General features: G+C 36.2%; 1 protein-coding gene across 14 annotated transcripts in view; it reads left to right on the top strand.

Moving 5' to 3' along the window:
- The window catches only part of PPP1R9A (protein phosphatase 1 regulatory subunit 9A), a 301,623-nt gene that overhangs the window by 178,815 nt on the left and 104,216 nt on the right, over positions 1-18,592 (top strand). For all 14 annotated transcript variants that reach the window (XM_047694777.1, XM_047694776.1, XM_047694779.1 and 11 more), the window contains one exon: positions 11,014-11,118. In XM_047694777.1, coding sequence (XP_047550733.1) covers positions 11,014-11,118 — 105 coding nt within the window. The remainder of the gene's footprint in view (positions 1-11,013; positions 11,119-18,592) is intronic.

Here is an 18,592-nt window from a genome sequence, read left to right on the forward strand (position 1 = left end):
CCTGATTTTTAAAATTACGGACCAAAGATTTGACAGCCATTTCACCGAGAAGAATATATGTATGGCCAATAGCATATGAAAACATGTTCAAAATCCCTAGTCATCAGTGAGTGCAAATTAAAACAGCATTGAAATACCATTCCCTTTGGATCAGGTCATGATCTCAGGGTCCTGGGATCAAGTACCAAGTTGGGCTCCCGGCTCCTCAGGGGTCTGCTTCTCCCTCTACCCCTCCTCATGCTTGTTCTCTCAATCTCTCTCAATCTCTCCCTCTCAAATAAGTAAATAAAATCTTTTAAAAAAAAAAAAAGGAAAGAAAGAAAGAAAAAAGTGGTCCTGGACCTGCTCTATGGGAGAACAGAGTTGTGTCCCTCAACCACTTAGATCAAATGGGAAGAAGGGAAACATATGCTGTATACTAGAATTATTAATTCACTATAATATTTGATCTACTTATTAATATTTAAGGAGCCCACCCTCTAGCCCAATTACCAACCAAAGGTTCTTAAACTTCAGCACCATTCCTATTTCTTAGAGGTACAGTACTCTAGTCTTGTGCATGGTGAAGGGTGGAGGCAGATGGGGACAAATGATAATAAGATTAAATATCAAGAAGGATAATGTGGGATAAAAATGTCAGAATTAGATTAAGACCCAGTGCTGAAGAAACTTGATAGCTACACTAAGTGATTTAGAAATATATTTTATGGGAATGACAAAGCTGGTGGTGTTTTGGATAAAGTTGTTCTTTAAGATGAATTTTTAACATTTTATTGATATAATTCACAAACCATACAGTTCATTTATTTAATTATAGAATTCATTGGTTTCCAGAATATTCAAAACATGTGTCACCAATTAATTTTAGCACACTTTGATCACTCCCGAAAGAAACTTCATATCCATTTACAATCATTTTCCTTTTCTCCCAACTCCTCCCTCTTCTCCCGGCTTTAGGCACTAATCTACTTTCTGTCTGTAGAGATTTGCCTTTTCTGGACATTTCATATAAATGGAATCATGCAATATATATTGGTCTTTTGTGACCAACTTTTTTTTCACTAGCATAATGCTTTCAAGGTTTATCCATGTTGTAGCAGGTATCACATTTCCTTCCTTTTCATTTCCAAATAATATTCTATTGAACAAATATACCTCATTTTGTTTATTCTGACATCAGTTGATGGATATTTGGGTTGTTTCTGCTTTTTCACTATTATCAATAATGCTGCTTATGTACAAATTTTTGTGTGGACATGTCCTTATTTTTCTTGGCATATACCTAACAGTGCAGTTTCTGGGTTACATGGTAACTTTATGTTTAACCTTTTGAGGAACTGCTGGATGGTTTTCCAAAGTAGCTGCACCATGTTACATTGCCTCTGGTAATGTATGAGGGTTACAATTTCTCCACGTCCTCATGAACACTTGTTATTATCTGTCTTTTGATCATAATCATCTCTGAGTGGGTGTGAAGGGGCATCTTATTTTAGTTTTGATTTGCATTTCCCTGATAGCTGTTGATGTCAAGGATCTTTTCCATGTGCTTCTTGGCCATTTGGGTATCTTCTTTGGTGAAATGCCTGTTCAGATCCTTTGCCCACTTTTTTTCTCTTAAGGTATAATTGACATGTAACATTATATTAGTTTCAGGTGTACAACATAATGACTTGTATACATTGTGAAATGATAACCATGGTAAATCTAATTAACATTCATCACTAGACATAGTTATAATTTTTTTTCCTTTTTTTTCTTGTGATGAGGACTTTCAAGACATACTCTCATAGCAGCTTTCAAATATGCAATACTTAACTTACAGTTAATATTATTAACTGTAGTCACCATGCTGTAGATTACATCCCCATGACTGATTTATTTTGTAGCTGGAGGTTTGTACCTGCTGACCCCCCTTCAGTCATTCTGTCCACACCCCACCTCCCTACCCTATGGCAACCACCAGTCTGTTCTCTGTATCTGTGAGCCTTGTATTTGGTTTATTTGTTTGTTTTGGTTTTTAGATTCTACGTATAAGTGAGATCCTACATTATCTTTCTTTGACTTGATTTTTAAAGTGGATTGTCTTTTTGTGACTTGGGTTGTAACTATCTTTATAATGCTGTAGACACAAGTCCCATATCAGATATATGGTATATAAATGTTTTCTCCCAATCTGTGAGTTATTGCATGTTAAAACAATGATGAGATACCATTACACCTATAAGAATGGCCAAAATCCAAAACACTAACAACACCAAATGCTGATGAGGGTATGAAGTAAAAGGAGTTCTCATTCATCATTTTGTGTTGTTAACATTTCAAGCTTTTTTTTTTTTTAAGATTTTATTTATTTATTTGACAGAAGTAGGCAGAGAGGCAGGCAGAGAGAGAGAGAGGAAGAAGCAGGCTCTCCACTGAGCAGAGAGCCCAATGCGGGGCTCGATCCCAGGACCCTGGGATCATGACCTGAGCTGAAGGCAGAGGCTTTAACCCACTGAGCCACCCAGGTGCCCCACATTTCAAGCTTTTTACAAATTGCAAACAGCTTCTTAACTGTCTTCCTGATTTTAATTTTTCCCTTCTTCAGTCTCTTCTCATCCTTAACCCTAATGGAGGAACATAATAGCAGTTTTCAAATATATGAAGGACCATCATGGAAATAGGAATTGGCTCACTCTGCATAACTCTAGTAGTAGAAAAACTATTCTCTTTTCTTCTAAATCATATTATGGATAATATAATTCAGTCCGTCCTTCAAGACTGAATGCATTTTATAAAAAATCCAGCTCATTTTATATCTTCTTTTTGGACTCGGATGGTATAGATCAAGGCAAATAAAAATAAATAAAAATCACTTCTTCAAACCTTCTTCAACTTGCTTTATACTCCAGTTTTGATTTTCATTATGTTCTCTCATATACTAAAACAGGCTGATACTGTAGATCTAACTTGTTATCCTTTCCCCCCCACCAAAAAAATTTCATCCCATTACCTCATCCACACAATTATATTTTTTTCTGTCACTGTTGCTGCTAGCATCATCTCAATTATCCATATTACACTTAACTTACAGCTTACTTAACCAACTTCTAGTTAACAACCTTTGCAGGTGGATGGGGACTTGCTAATGATTGTCCATCACGCACAGGCAATACCAGACTAGCAGCTATCATTTTCTGCAGCCACACACACCAATTTTACATCTTCTTAACATGTGGAGATAAACACATTCCTTAACATGATGCAAAGCTAGAGTAACTTTGTAACATTTTATTTTTTATTTATTTTTTTGTAACTTTGTAACATTTTAATGTAAGCAGAGTTGTATATATTAAAAGCTATGCTTTTATGGCCAAAGCGTTGGAGATAACTAAAAATCTGGGAAATAGTGTTTTAAGCTGACACTCTATAAAACATAATTATCATCAATATAAAAGTTTGTCAGAATTATGATTCAGTTTAGTTAAACACAATCTAATTTTCCTACACATCTTAAGCTTTATATAGGAGTACTGTTAATCTGATCAGTATCCATATCAGAATATTAGGAAGTTCAGATTAATCTCTTCATTTGGAAAATACAAACCCATACCTTTACAAAATCATGGAGAAAACATAGGTATATATCTTAAACCAAAATTATTAAATTAGTCTTACTTGTCTGAAGATTCACTTTTACTATGTGAACTGGGCTTTCTATTAAAATATTGTTGAGCTTCTAGCAGAATCTTTAAGATTTTTTTCTTAAATGTCTAGCATGTTTGAACTTTTCATTAGATACTAGAATATAAGATTTATGAGAGTGCTTGCTATTCTCTGTGAACCAGGTTATCACTCCTTTAACTTCCAAGACTTTATAATTTAATTTATGAATACCCTTCTGTGTTAGGAACATATTTCATGCATACACAGTGAGAGATAACGGCTTTTCTCAGTTACAGCAACACAGAGAATTTGTCACTTCAGTTCTGCAACCTCAGAAACAGCATTAAGTAATCAAAGAAATACAAAAACTCACCAGTCAAGATTTCAAAGGGCTATTTTCCTTCCTAGTGTTAAGGAAATTTTTTTATGAAATAGTTGAAGCCCGCAAACAGACAAAAAAAAAAAAAAGAATAGTAACTCAAAATTTTTTTTAATCATCTCTCCCATGAGAGATAATAGATCCCTATAACCCCAATAGCTGTCTCGGGTGGTCAGAATATAAAATTTCACTCCTATTCATTGCTGCTACCAGTGGGGGATTATTCTTCATTGTTGTTGTTTAGAGCAAACTCGATCCAGAACCAAAATGGCCAAAGCCAGAAAAAAGTTCAATACTATACTACATTAGGAAAAAGCCGTGTTAACAAAGATAGTGCTCCGTTGCTGCTTTAGAATCCGTCTGGGCCCCAAGCAATTATGCAGGGGCTTAACCAGCCCACAGCGTGTATTTCTGTGGGAACAGTTGCTCTGGCTTTGTGAATCCACTCTGGCACCTCGGGTAGAAGCTCCGAAGCCATCATAGGCTAATATTCAGAGAGTTAAAAAAATGACTTTCATACATATAAAATGAACACAGATTAGACTTAACTCACTAATTAATGAGAGAACCAATGAGATGTGGTAAATGTGATTCAAAGGACATTTAGGAAGTATGTAGTTAAAGGCAAGTTAATAAAGTAGTATTAGAATAACATTACTAAGTTAGATATAAGCTAGTTAATATTCTACAGGGAAATAAACCATGGCCTATGGGATTATCTTTTCTAACAGAAGGAAAGTACCTGAATTTATTCCAGACAGAAAAAATCTGCAAATTAATATGCAACTTAAGTATATCCAGGATTTTAATCAATTTTAAACAGTGGATCAATGAAAATACGTTCCCCCAAATTATCCTTGGGTGGACCTGCTAAATATGCACCTTAATCATATTGAAAAGACAGGTTACTCTTCTTTTTATTCTTATTTTCAAGCTTTAAATAACTCTTCTTAACAGATAGCAAAAACATATGATACACCCAGCACTTGTCCAGAGTTATTATAGTGGCACAAGGTTTATTGATGGGAAGCATCAATATGATAAAGATGTCACTGTTCTCCAAACTAATCTAAAAATTAGTATGATTTTATTAAGACCTCAACGAGTGTTTTTAGAGAACTCGGCAAGTAAGTCTAAAACTAATTATGCAGTGAAAAGGCTCAAGAATAGAGTAGAAAAATTTGAGGACAATGAACAAGGTGGAGGGAATTATCCTATGAAATGTCAAAACTAATTAGGAAGCGATAGAGTGTGCAGAGATATACAAGTAGAAACTAATAGAAAACCCAAAACATGTTGATGCACATTTGAAACCCAGACAGATGCAGCACTACAAATCAGTGGAGGAAAAATGAACTCTTAGTAAAAATGTTGTTAAGGTATTTATTTATAACACTTGGAAAACATAAAAATCGATTGCTAACACATATTATAATAAAAAATAAGTTCCAGGTAGTTAACAACCTAAATGCAGAATGGCAAAATGTTAAAACTTTTTTTCTAATAAATATTATTTTATTTTCAGTGTTCCAGGATTCACTGTTTATGCTCCACACCCAGTGCTCCATGCAATACGTGTCCTCCATAATACCCACCACCAGGCTCACCAAACACCCCCCCCCGCCCCTCCAAAACCCTCAGTTCAGTCTCTCATGGTTTGTCTCCCCCTCAAATTACCCCCAACTCACTTCTCCTCTCCAACTCCCAATGTCCTCCGTGTTATTCCTCATGCTCCACAAGTAAGTGAAACCATATGATAATTGACTCTCTCTGCTTGACTTATTTCACTCAGCATAATCTCCTCCAGTCCTGTCCATGTTGATACAAAAGTTGGGTATTCATCCTTTCTGATGGAGGCATAATACTCCATTGTATATATGGACCATATCTTCTTTATCCATTTGTCCATTGAAGGGCATCTTGGTTCTTTCCGCAGTTGGGTGGCTGTGGCCATTGCTGCTATGAACATTGGGGTACAGATGGCCTTTCTTTTCACTACATCTGTACCTTTGGGGCAAATACCCAGTAGTGCAAATGCAGGGTCATACGGTAGCTCTATTTTTAATTTCTTAAGGAATCTCCACTCTGTTTTCCAAAGTGGCTGCACCAGCTTGCATTCCCACCAACAGTGTAAGAGGGTTCCCTTTCTCCACATCCTCTCCAACACTTGTTGTTTACTGTCTTGTTAATTTTGGCCACTCTAACTGGTGTAAGGTGGTATCTCAATGTGGTTTTGATTTGAATCTCCCTGATGGCTAATGATGATGAACATTTTTTCATGTGTCTGTTAGCCATTTGTATGTCTTCTTTGGAGAAGTGTCTGTTCATGTCTTCTGCCCATTTTTTTTGACGTGATTATCTGTTTTGTGGGGGTTGAGTTTGAGGAGTTCTTTATAGATCTTGGATATCAGCCCGTTGTCTGTGTTGTCATTTGCGAATATCTTCTCCCATTCCGTGGGTTGCCTCCTTGTTTTGTTGACCGTTTCCTTTGCTATGCAGAAGCTTTTGATCTTGATGAAGTCCCAAAAGTTCATTTCCGCTTTTGTTTCCTTTGCCTTTGGAGACATGTCTTGAAAGAAGTTGTTGTGGCCGATGTCAAAGAGGTTACTGCCTATGTTCTCCTCTAGGATTTTGATAGATTCCTGCCTCACGTTAGGTCTCTTATCCATTTCGAGTTTATCTTGGTGTCTGGTGTAAGAGAATGGTCGAGTTTCATTCTTCTATACATAGCTGCCAATTTTCCCCACACCATTTATTAAAGAGACTGTCTTTTTCCCACTGTATATTTTTTCCTGTTTTGTCAAAGATTTTTTGACCGTAGAGTTGAGGGTCCATATCTGGGCTCTCTACTCATTGGACCAGATGGACCTCATAGATATATACAGAACATTCCACCCTAAAACAACAGAATTCTCACTCTTCTCGAGTGCACATGGAACTTTCTCCAGAATAGACTACATCCTGGGTCACAAATCAGGGCTCAACCAATACCAAAAGACTGAGATTATTCCCTGCATATTCTCAGACCACAATGCTTTGAAACTGGAACTCAACCACAAGAAAAAGCTTGGAAGGAATTCAAACACTTGGAAGCTAAAGACCACCTTGCGTAAGAATGTTTGGATCAGCCAGGAAACCAAATAAGAAATTAAACAATTCATGGAAACCAATGAGAATGAAGACACTTTGGTCCAAAACCTATGGGATATGGTAAAGGTGGTCCTAGGGGGAAATACATAGCCATCCAAGCGTCCCATTTTTCTGGAAAAATCCAGAATATACCAGCTCTCTTTATACCTTAAAGAACTGGAGAATCAACAACAAATTAAGCCAACCTCACACACAAGAAGGGAAATAATCAAGATTAGAGCAGAGATCAATGAGATAGAAACTAGAGATAAAGTAGAACACATCAATAAAAGTAGAAGCCGTTTTTTTGAAAGAATCAATAAGATAGATAAACCACTGGGCAAACTAATCCAAAAGAAAAGAGAGAGGATCCAAATTAATAAAATTATAAATGAAAAGGGAGAGATCATGACTAATACCAAGAAAATAGAAACAATCACCAGAAATTATTATCAACAGTTATATGCCAATAAGTTAAGCAACCTAAATGAAATGGATGCATTCTTAGAAAACTATGAACTTCCAAAACTGAATCAGGAAGAAATTGGCAACCTGAGTAGACCAATATCTAGTAACGTGATTGAAGCAGTGAGCAAAAACCTCCCAAAAAACAAGAGCCCAGGACCTGACAGATTCCCTGGAGAAGTCTACCAAACATTCAAAGAAGAAATAATACCTATTCTCTTGAAGCTGTTTCAAAAAATAGAAACAGAAGGTAAACTTCCATACTCTTTATGAAGCCAGCATCACCCTGATCCCCAAACCAGGCAAAGACCCCACCAAAAAAGAGAATTTCAGACCAATATCCCTGATGAATATGGATGCCACGATTCTCAACAAGATCCTAGCTTACAGGATCCAACAGTACGTTAAAAAGATTATCCACCATGACCAAGTGGGATTTATCCACTGGATGCAAGGGTGGTTCAACATTCGCAAATCAATCAATGTGATGGAATAAGTCAATAAGAGAAGAGAGAAGAACCACATGGTCCTCTCAATTGATGCAGAAAAAGCATATGACAAGATACAGCATCCATTCCTGATTAAAACGATTCAAAGTATAGGGATAGAAGGAACATTCCTCAACTTCATAAAATCTATCTATGAAAAACCCAAGCGAATATCATCCTCAATGGGGAAAAGCTGATAAGCCTTCCCTTTGCGATCAGCAACATGACAAGGATGTCCATTCTCACCACTGTTATTCAACATAGTACTGGAACTCCTAGCAACAGCAATCAGACAACAAAAAGAAATAAAAGGTATTCAAATTGGCAAAGAAGAAGTCAATTTCTCTCTCTTCTCAGATGACATGATACTTCATATGGAAAACCCAAAAGACTCCACCCCCAAACTTCTAGAACTCATACAATAATTCAGTAATGTGGTAGGATACAAAATCAATGTACAGAAATCAGTTGCTTTCTTATACACTAACAATGAAAATATAGAAAGGGAAATTAGAGTATTGATTCCATTTACTATAGCACCAAGTACCATAAGATACCTGGGAATAAACCTAACCAAAGAGTAAAGGATCTGTACTTGAAGAACTACAGAACACTCATGAAAGAAATTGAAGAAGACACAAAAAGATGGAAGAGCATTCCATGCTCACGGGTCAGAAGAATAAACATTGTTAAAATGTCTATACTGTCTAGAGCCATCTATACTTTCAATGCCACCCCAATCAAAATTCCACCGGCATTTTTCAACGAGCTGGAACAAACAATCCTAAAATTTGTATAGAATCAGAAGAGCCCTCGAACTGCTAAGGAAATGCTGAAAAAGAAAAAACTGGGGGCGTCACGTTGCCTGATTTCAAGCTTCACTACAAAGCTGTGATCACCAAGACAGCATGGTACTGGCACAAAAACAGACACATAGACCAGTGGAACAATGTAGCAAGCCCAGATATGGACCCTCAACTCTACGGTCAAAAAATCTTTGACAAAACAGGAAAAAATATACAGTGGGAAAAAGACAGTCTCTTTAATAAATGGTGTGGGGAAAATTGGCAGCTATGTATAGAAGAATGAAACTCGACCATTCTCTTACACCAGACACCAAGATAAACTCGAAATGGATAAGAGACCTAACGTGAGGCAGGAATCTATCAAAATCCTAGAGGAGAACATAGGCAGTAACCTCTTTGACATCGGCCACAACAACTTCTTTCAAGACATGTCTCCAAAGGCAAAGGAAACAAAAGCGGAAATGAACTTTTGGGACTTCATCAAGATCAAAAGCTTCTGCATAGCAAAGGAAACGGTCAACAAAACAAGGAGGCAACCCACGGAATGGGAGAAGATATTCGCAAATGACAACACAGACAACGGGCTGATATCCAAGATCTATAAAGAACTCCTCAAACTCAACCCCCACAAAACAGATAATCACGTCAAAAAAAATGGGCAGAAGACATGAACAGACACTTCTCCAAAGAAGACATACAAATGGCTAACAGACACATGAAAAAATGTTCATCATCATTAGCCATCAGGGAGATTCAAATCAAAACCACATTGAGATACCACCTTACACCAGTTAGAGTGGCCAAAATTAACAAGACAGTAAACAACAAGTGTTGGAGAGGATGTGGAGAAAGGGAACCCTCTTACACTGTTGGTGGGAATGCAAGCTGGTGCAGCCACTTTGGAAAACAGAGTGGAGATTCCTTAAGAAATTAAAAATAGAGCTACCGTATGACCCTGCATTTGCACTACTGGGTATTTGCCCCAAAGGTACAGATGTAGTGAAAAGAAAGGCCATCTGTACCCCAATGTTCATAGCAGCAATGGCCACAGCCACCCAACTGCGGAAAGAACCAAGATGCCCTTCAATGGACAAATGGATAAAGAAGATATGGTCCATATATACAATGGAGTATTATGCCTCCATCAGAAAGGATGAATACCCAACTTTTGTATCAACATGGACAGGACTGGAGGAGATTATGCTGAGTGAAATAAGTCAAGCAGAGAGAGTCAATTATCATATGGTTTCACTTACTTGTGGAGCATGAGGAATAACACGGAGGACATTGGGAGTTGGAGAGGAGAAGTGAGTTGGGGGTAATTTGAGGGGGAGACAAACCATGAGAGACTGAACTGAGGGTTTTGGAGGGGCGGGGGGGGGGTGTTTGGTGAGCCTGGTGGTGGGTATTATGGAGGACACGTATTGCATGGAGCACTGGGTGTGGAGCATAAACAGTGAATCCTGGAACACTGAAAATAAAATAAAATAAAATAAAATATTTAAAAAATGGTATGTATAAAACATGTGTATAAAGAACACTAAACATTAAAGAACAATAAACAAGATAGAACATTAAAGAACACTAGTACTATATATGTTCTTAAACATAAACATATACATTTATATACATGTGTGCGCACATATACACATACATACAGTTATGAGCATTATCTGTGTTAAGCGTACAACTTGAATAGGAAGGATTCCCTGCAATTCCTGATGTTTTTTTCCTGAAGAGTAGAGGTGGGAAGAAGGACTAGGGAGGAAGCCCACAGCATATTTCAGCTGGATCTTATAGGTTTTATGTAATTCATTAAGGACAAGAAAGGATGTAAGTATGTCATACGTTAGCAGTTGTCAATTTTGTTGTGATAGGAATACGAATGTTGGGTAACCTGAATCTCTCCATTTAGTATTGCTTTTTGAAACAATCTGTTTTTCAAAACAGTCTTTTAAAAACATTAAGTATTTGACTAAGATTGGGAGCTTGTGGATAAAAGACAAATTTCAGGTCAGTAAGAGTATCGTAAAAATCAAGTATTTTGCCAACTCATGTATTGAAAAGTTAATTGTGGTTAATTTTTCTCCTCTTTCCAAAGAATACAAGTCAATGACCAGATTGTGGAAGTGGATGGAATCAGCTTGGTGGGTGTCACACAGAATTTTGCTGCAACTGTTCTCAGAAACACCAAGGGCAATGTCAGGTAAATATGTGTCTTCATATATATATAATTTTATTATTTAACATTTTGTTATATTTTAGTTTTCTAGATTATACCTATCGTTTTATGTAATTACAATGAAGATTTTATCTAAATACTTAACAATTGCCTTAATTTTTAATGTTTCCTTCTTTATTGTAATCGGTTTATGCAAGTGTAACATAAGACCAAAAATTATGGTATTTTAGGACGACACAAAGATATGAAATGTACAGTGTGACTCAATATGGTTAATCACTGAGCTATGTTAGTATGCCTAACTGCATAAAATTTCTACTTAAGTCCTCAACAAACATGAATTTAGACTCTAAATCCTTTTAATAAAACTAGTAATACAGTAAATTGAAATTGAAATGATTATACATATATCCAGTGCTACATGTTTTTAGATAAACTGGCTAAATTATTTGAGGTTTATACATGCATTTAAAAAATCTCTTTATAGACTTTATAGGACTAATCTTCGGTAAATTGCAACTCTGCCAACTTAATAGGACAGAGGGTACGTTCTTTTTAACCTTGAAATATATATCTGTCCTGGGGGTTCTGAAAATTGTAGCTAAGAAAACAGATAAGAAAATAGTCCTGAGCCAACTAAGATCAAGGTTTGAAATCCATTTTATTTGGTCATAGGGTATTTATTTTTAAATATTGTGTTGCTTATGTCTTAATATTTTCCCATCAATCCTACAAAGGAACACATAGGTGACATTAGTATGGGCAGTTATCAAAATGTTTTAGTGTTATCATCAGAGTGTCATGGCCAAATATCAATGAATCAATATTGCTGTAAAGAGGGTAACGTGGAGATTTTATTGCAGCGGGTTTTATGTTGCACAAACATGGGTTTAAGTTTTAGAATTTAGATATTTTCAGTTGGAAAATACCCTTTCATGCTGAAGGAAGTGTTTAAGGAATACAGCATCAGTGACTTTTATGGGTGCTATGTTGATGCTTCAAGACTACCCATAGTCCTGAAAAAAGTGTGTGAAATAATTGGAAAGAGCACAGGAAGAACCGTCTGATGGCTCTCTTAGAGCTGCGTGGGTGGGCTCGCTCAGGAAACAGGACTGTCTTTCTGCAGATTACTGTCCTTTCTTGAGACAGCACTTTCCTCTGTCAGTAGAGAACTTTGGTTGTAAAGCTGCCCATTAAGATTTGAAATGAATTTTAAAGTGAAATAAATAAGATACGCATTCAAGTTGTAAGAATATTTTTCTTTTTTCTCTCTTTTTTTATAAGAACATTTTTCAGTTGCAAGGAAGTTTTTAGTTCCATGAAATCATAGCCATCCTTTTTTATTTCAAGCCTCCTATAAATTACAAATGGCATCTCAGCTATCTCCGGATTTTAGTCTCTCCCTTTTTCAGTCTGTCCTTTGTATACTTCCTCTGAGTGGAGGAAAATAATAGCAGTTTTCAAATCTAGGAAGGGCTATTGTAGCAAAAGGAATGAACTCATTCTGTGTAACTCAAGTCCTGGAAGATCTGGGACCTTTGGGTAGAAACGATAATTCCACATCCGTCACGTGCCTCTCCTCTTCAGACACCTTCAGTGGCCCCCCCATTCTGTACAACATCGAAGCTCTATATCCTGGTATTAAAATCTTTCGTCACCCAGTCTTATCACGTACCTCTCCCTGTATTCATGCTTTGGTACAGTCACACTGGGGTATCCATATTCCTTCAAATGTGACTTGAGTTATTGTTTTATTATTGTGCCTTTCTCTCTGTCATTTCTTCTGTTTAAGATATGGTCTTCTGTTTAGAACCTACTTATCTTGAGGAACATATTTCAACTCCTTTACCCTCCAAGAAATCCTCCTTGACCTCCATATCCCCTAGTGGTCTCTCTTCCTGGTAGCATTCATCATTCATACTACTTTTTTAACCTTGAGATTACAGAATATTACTTTCATCTTTTAAAGGCATACATTTATTTCCTCATTCACTTTGCACAAATCTTGATATTAAAATGGGACCTTTACCCCTCCTTATACCCCCAAATTGTTTAGCCCAGGGTCTTAGTTAATGGAATATAAGGAGTAAGTCTTTTCTCAATTTTAACTTATCAAAAGTAATATTGGAGTTCTGTGAATATAATTTAGGTGGTAGTTCTTCATAAAGCATTAATACAATAACAGGATACAAAAACTAGACCTGTGTTTTTAATGAACTTTTTAAACCTGAGAATTTAAAATATGCATGGTTTTATATTTCTTATTCATTGGTGACTTAGCTATCACATTTAGTGGTTACTGAAATTTATTTTCAAAAAGGGATATCTGAAAAATTAGTAAATTTAGTTTGGTATTTTTCCTAACTACTAAGCACATATCTGGGAGGAATGTGTGGAAGCCATGGCTCTAAAGATACAAGTGGGAGAAAGATAGGAAGCTAGAAGTGATGAGAAAAATGAAACTGAGATTTGGTTGGTGATTATTTCTGAAGCATTAGAGGTCAAGATTTTTACTTATTTCCTGGAAATGTATATGAAATTCGTACCAGGATTTGGATATGCATCAAAATCACACAGTGAATTTTGTGACTTCGTCTGCCCTTACAGAGAATCATTTCCCATCTGACCTCAGTCTGCTTTATTTTATGAAACTTTAAATTATAATACCTGAGTTTATGAACTAATACTACTAACAAAAGACTCCATTACTATGATATTTTTTAACACACTAGAGAAATTACAGGTATTTTAATGTGATAATTTTTAAGGCTTATATGTTTTTCAACTCTGCATCATTTTTATGAGTTAAGAAGTAGTTCAGCTCAAACCAGGTGAGGGGTCCTGGGGGACTGGAAGTCTAGGACTGACTCAAAGTGTCAGTAAACAATGACTATTTCCTTCATTTTACTGATGTCATTTAAAAACTAAGCACTCAGGATAAGTACTGTGCTAATATCATGTAATCACTTAATGTAATTGATTAAGAAAAGACTCCTTAAGTAGTTCATAGTCAGAAATAATGCAACACAGCAACAGCAGGGGAAAGATAAGCATTAACAGGGTGGGCATGGTGAACTCAAGACACAGTCTTCTATATCATCCCTCTTCTGGGCCTCGCAGGACTTGCTGGTCTCCAGATGCTAAACCACCACGGGCGTGTGCATGGAGCATCTTGGTACCAAGAAGTCCAAAGTCTGTGTGTGGTAGGGATTTCTCATTAAAATCATTGAAAACCCCTGGACTCCTCAAAATTGAGGTAGAAGAAATAAATCCAGTGATTATTACCAAACAACTTTGACAGGTTAGTCTGTCTTGCCTTGAAACAGCTCATGGACCCCTATTTGCAAAACACCTTTTTTCCCTGGTTAGTATATCTCGCAGCTTTGACCAAGGTTCAGTACCTGCTCTAGGCAATTCTGCATACTTTGTCAGTCCATTCGGTTTCTGGATTAACTCATGCTCTCTAATATGTAGTGCATAACACATTTACGGCTCTCCTTTTGACTTTAGATTCATACTACTTAGTATGTTTCTATTGTATGTTTCTTCTTTTAAAAATTTTTATTGGGGGGCGCCTAGGTGGCTCAGTGGATTAAGCCTCTGCCTTCGGCTCAGGTCATGATCTCAGGGTCCTGGCATCGAGTCCCGCATCGGGCTCTCTGCCCAATGGGGAGCCTGCTTCCTCCCCTCTCTCTCTCTGCCTGCCACTCTGCCTACTTGTGATCTCTCTCTGTCAAATAAATAAATTCTCAAAAAAAAATTTTTATTGGAGTGTATTTATTGTATATTTCAATATTTCCTGGTGAAAACCTAAAAAGAAAATGTTGTAAATTACTTGAAAACCTGTAATCTTGGGGCACCTGGGTGGTGCAGTGGGTTAAGCCTCTGCCTTCGGCTCGGGTCATGGTCTCAGGGTCCGAGAATCGAGCCCTGCATTGGGCTCTCTGCTCAGTGGGGAGCTTGCTTCCCCCTCTCTCTCTGCCTCTTCGGCCTACTTGTGATCTCTCTCTGTCAAATAAATAAATAAAATCTTAACAAAAAAAAGAAAACCTGTAATCTTTTTGATGCTTGATAGAAGGTAACTTGCCAAATGTAATATAGTTAAAAAGTTAGAAAAATGTTCTATTCTTATTGTCAGATCCTACAATATATAAAGCATAATTTAAATAGTTTAGATTCAGTTCATTTGAATCCACAGGTTTAGCTACTTAAAATCCATTTTTAATCAGAACATACTAAATGATGCTTTTCTTGGAGATCCGTAAAAGACCCTGATGTCTGTTGGTCCATGTAAAGTTATGGGAAAATACTTTTAAACATGAAATTATAAAGTTATTAGAAAAATAAAAATAATTAGTTCAAAATGATAAAAATACTGATCATATACCTCTGAAAAGAAAGCAGGAATCTCTAGATACTAGGGGACTAATTAAAATTTACACAAACTACCTTCCAATTAATTTTGGGTATGTAATTTAGCTTTCTGTGATGTTGTTTTGTCAGAGATGTCCCAAATATAGACATTTGACTCAGTCTCTCATGTTTTATCTCTGTGGACAAGGGGAAAAATGTGTTTAAATTATAAGATAGCCGCAGGATAGGTACAATCATGGAGCTGATTCTGTTACAAATTATAAATATTATTTAATGTATTCACTGATACTTCTTTATGCACTTAGCACTAGGAATAATTGTCTTTCTATAGTAACTACCTTTTCTCCCATGAAGCCAGACCTCATAGGTTCAGATTCTGACTTGTGAAATGGAAGCTGTGTTTATGGAAGTGTTAAAATCTCCCTGTGCTGTAGTTTCTTCACGTATAAACCGGGCATCATAATAGTACCTCCTGTACATTTGAGATGAGTATTAAATGAGTGAAAACATGTAACGAATGCCTAGAAAAAGTTGAAATTCAGTGAAACTTTAGTGATTATTATTTTCTTCTGAAAACTCTGATTCCTTCTTAGATGTTCATGTAGATTGTTAGAAAACTGAGTCAGTTTTATAGCCATTTCTAATAAAGGCACAGGATCTGATAGTCTGCAGAGGAAACTGTTGTTACAGGTTTCTCTTTTTAGCTCTTTGGAAGCACCAGTATAAGTCTTTTCTTTATTCTTTGATTTTTCAGTTTTAGGTAAAAATTTAATGGTTGCTTATTATAAAACTTTCACCTATCGGTTTTATTGTTCAGTTAAAAACTTTTACAAGAGTTTATGACATGTACTTTCTATTAAATGGCTACAGTTGTCTTGGGCTGTTTTTCTATAAGTTCATTCAAAAATTAAAACCAATAAATCGTATTTATAATGTTATGGTTATGAAAGTATTACTCAGTCTAGAATCAAGTATGACTGAATTGATAGGAAATGAAATGTAATTTTATGTCATTCAATCTGTGTCACTTTTCAAGGCATAAAGGTTCTAATGGAACCTGACTTAATTTATTTCTAGCCTGCTTGATTTCCTCTGGGTCATACATAGCTGCCAGGGAGCTTACATGTCTAAAAATGTATTATTTGGCCCTGAAATATAAGTAGGTATAGTATTTGAATTCAAAATCCTTCTCTTTCAGTATTACGAAGGTATTTTCCATTGTCTTTTAATATCTACAATTGGTAAAGAGAGTGTTAGTATTAATCTGATTTGTAGCCCTTTATGGTTTTCTGCTTTGGATTTTTTTGCCCTCTTTGGTTTTTGAAATTTTTATCAGGCTATAAGTAGATCTGTATTTGCTTGTTTGTTTGTTTGTTTGTTTTGCTTGGAACTCAATCTGAAGTTGAATTTGGGAAATTTTCTATTATTGTTTTCTTTCTCTATTATTCATTGTGTTGATCTTCTTTTCTCAAACCAGTATTAAGTGGGGAATTAGATACCTCAGCCATATCCTCTGGCATGTTCTTTTCTCCCAGGATCTCCATCTGTTTACATTTTTTTAAATGTATTCTTGAGTTTTCTCAATTTAATCTTCCAGATTACCAATTTATTTTAAAGCTATGGCCTTTTTTCTTTTTCTTTTTTTTTTTATTTTTCTTCCAGCTTTTCTGGCCCATTCTCAGTTTCCTTTTGTTACTTAAATCTCCATCCTCTCTTGTCTAAGCTTGAGAGTTATTCAGCTTCCTACTTGAGATCTTCATGTGGCATTCAAATTCAATTAAATTTCATTTGGCACATCAAATGTAATATGTTCAAATTATTATGCTTTATTTTTACCATTCTCTATCTTGCACCCTTGTCCAAAAAAAAAAAAAAAATCACATGATCTTTACATGGCTGATTCCCTCTTATCAAGTCTCAGTTCAAAGATCACTCTTTCGGTGAATGAATTCTTCTTATAGTATGGTACTTATGTTGTCCAAACACCAAGTCAGTTTCTGTCACTTTACCATGTTTTCCATACAGCATCCTCCAAGCAAATGATCCTCTGATGATCCTCTCTTCTGGGCATTGCTTCTCTTGTTCAGTTTTCCACCACGTTTACTCCTGACTAGCCTTGTTGATTAGAGTATGAAGGAAGTAGTGATGTGTGACTTCTGAGGCTAGGCTGTAAAAGGCATGTGGCTTCTACCTTGGTCTTCTGGGTCATCAGCTCTGGAGAAATCCGGCTACCACGTTGAGAAGACATTCAGACAGCTTTCTGGAGAGGCTTACACAAGGAAGAAGTTAGGCCCGCCAATAGCCAGTGCCAACTAACCAGCTCTGTGAGGGCAGCACCTTGGTGCGAGATCTTCCAGCCTCAGTAAGACCTTGAGATACTTGCAGCCCTGTCAACATTTGATTTAACTTAGTGAAAAGCACCAAGCCAGAACTGCGTCAAGCATCTCCTGAATTCTTGACTCAGAGAAGATATGGAAGATAAAATGTCTATAAATTTTGGGATAATTTATTATATAAGTTAGAATAAAAGAGAGGTCATCATTATAGACCTAACAGATAGTAAAAGGATTGGCCAGTATTATCAAGAACTTTATGCTGATAAATGCAACTTAGAATAAATGATAAATTTCTTAGAAAACAATACTATGATGGAGTACCAAGGCTCATTCAAGAAAAAGTTGAGTGTGTGTGTGTGTGTGTGTGTGTGTGTGTAAATGTACACATGAAAATGAATTTAGAGTTTAAGTTTTCCAGCAAAGAAAATTCCAGTATCAATTTGTTTGGCTGGTGAATCTTACCACACATTAGAGGGAGAAATAATGTGACTTCTATATAAACTTTTCCAGAACATAAAAGAGAGGACACATCTCAGCTACATTTATGAGACCAGCATTACCATCATATTAAAGTCAGAAATAGACATTAAAACAAAAGTCATTACATACCAGTATTGCTCATGAATGTAGATATAGAAGTCCTTAGCAAAATTTAACAGATTGAAGTCAGGAATATATGAAAAGGATAATACATTATGGCTAAATGATATTTATTTTTAGAATGCATGTTTGATTTAATGTTTGAAATTCAACCTGTGGAATTTTCTATACTGATAGAAGCATGGAGA

Source organism: Lutra lutra, chromosome 11 (genome assembly GCF_902655055.1).
Source record: "Lutra lutra chromosome 11, mLutLut1.2, whole genome shotgun sequence".
Lineage (NCBI taxonomy): Eukaryota > Metazoa > Chordata > Mammalia > Carnivora > Mustelidae > Lutra > Lutra lutra.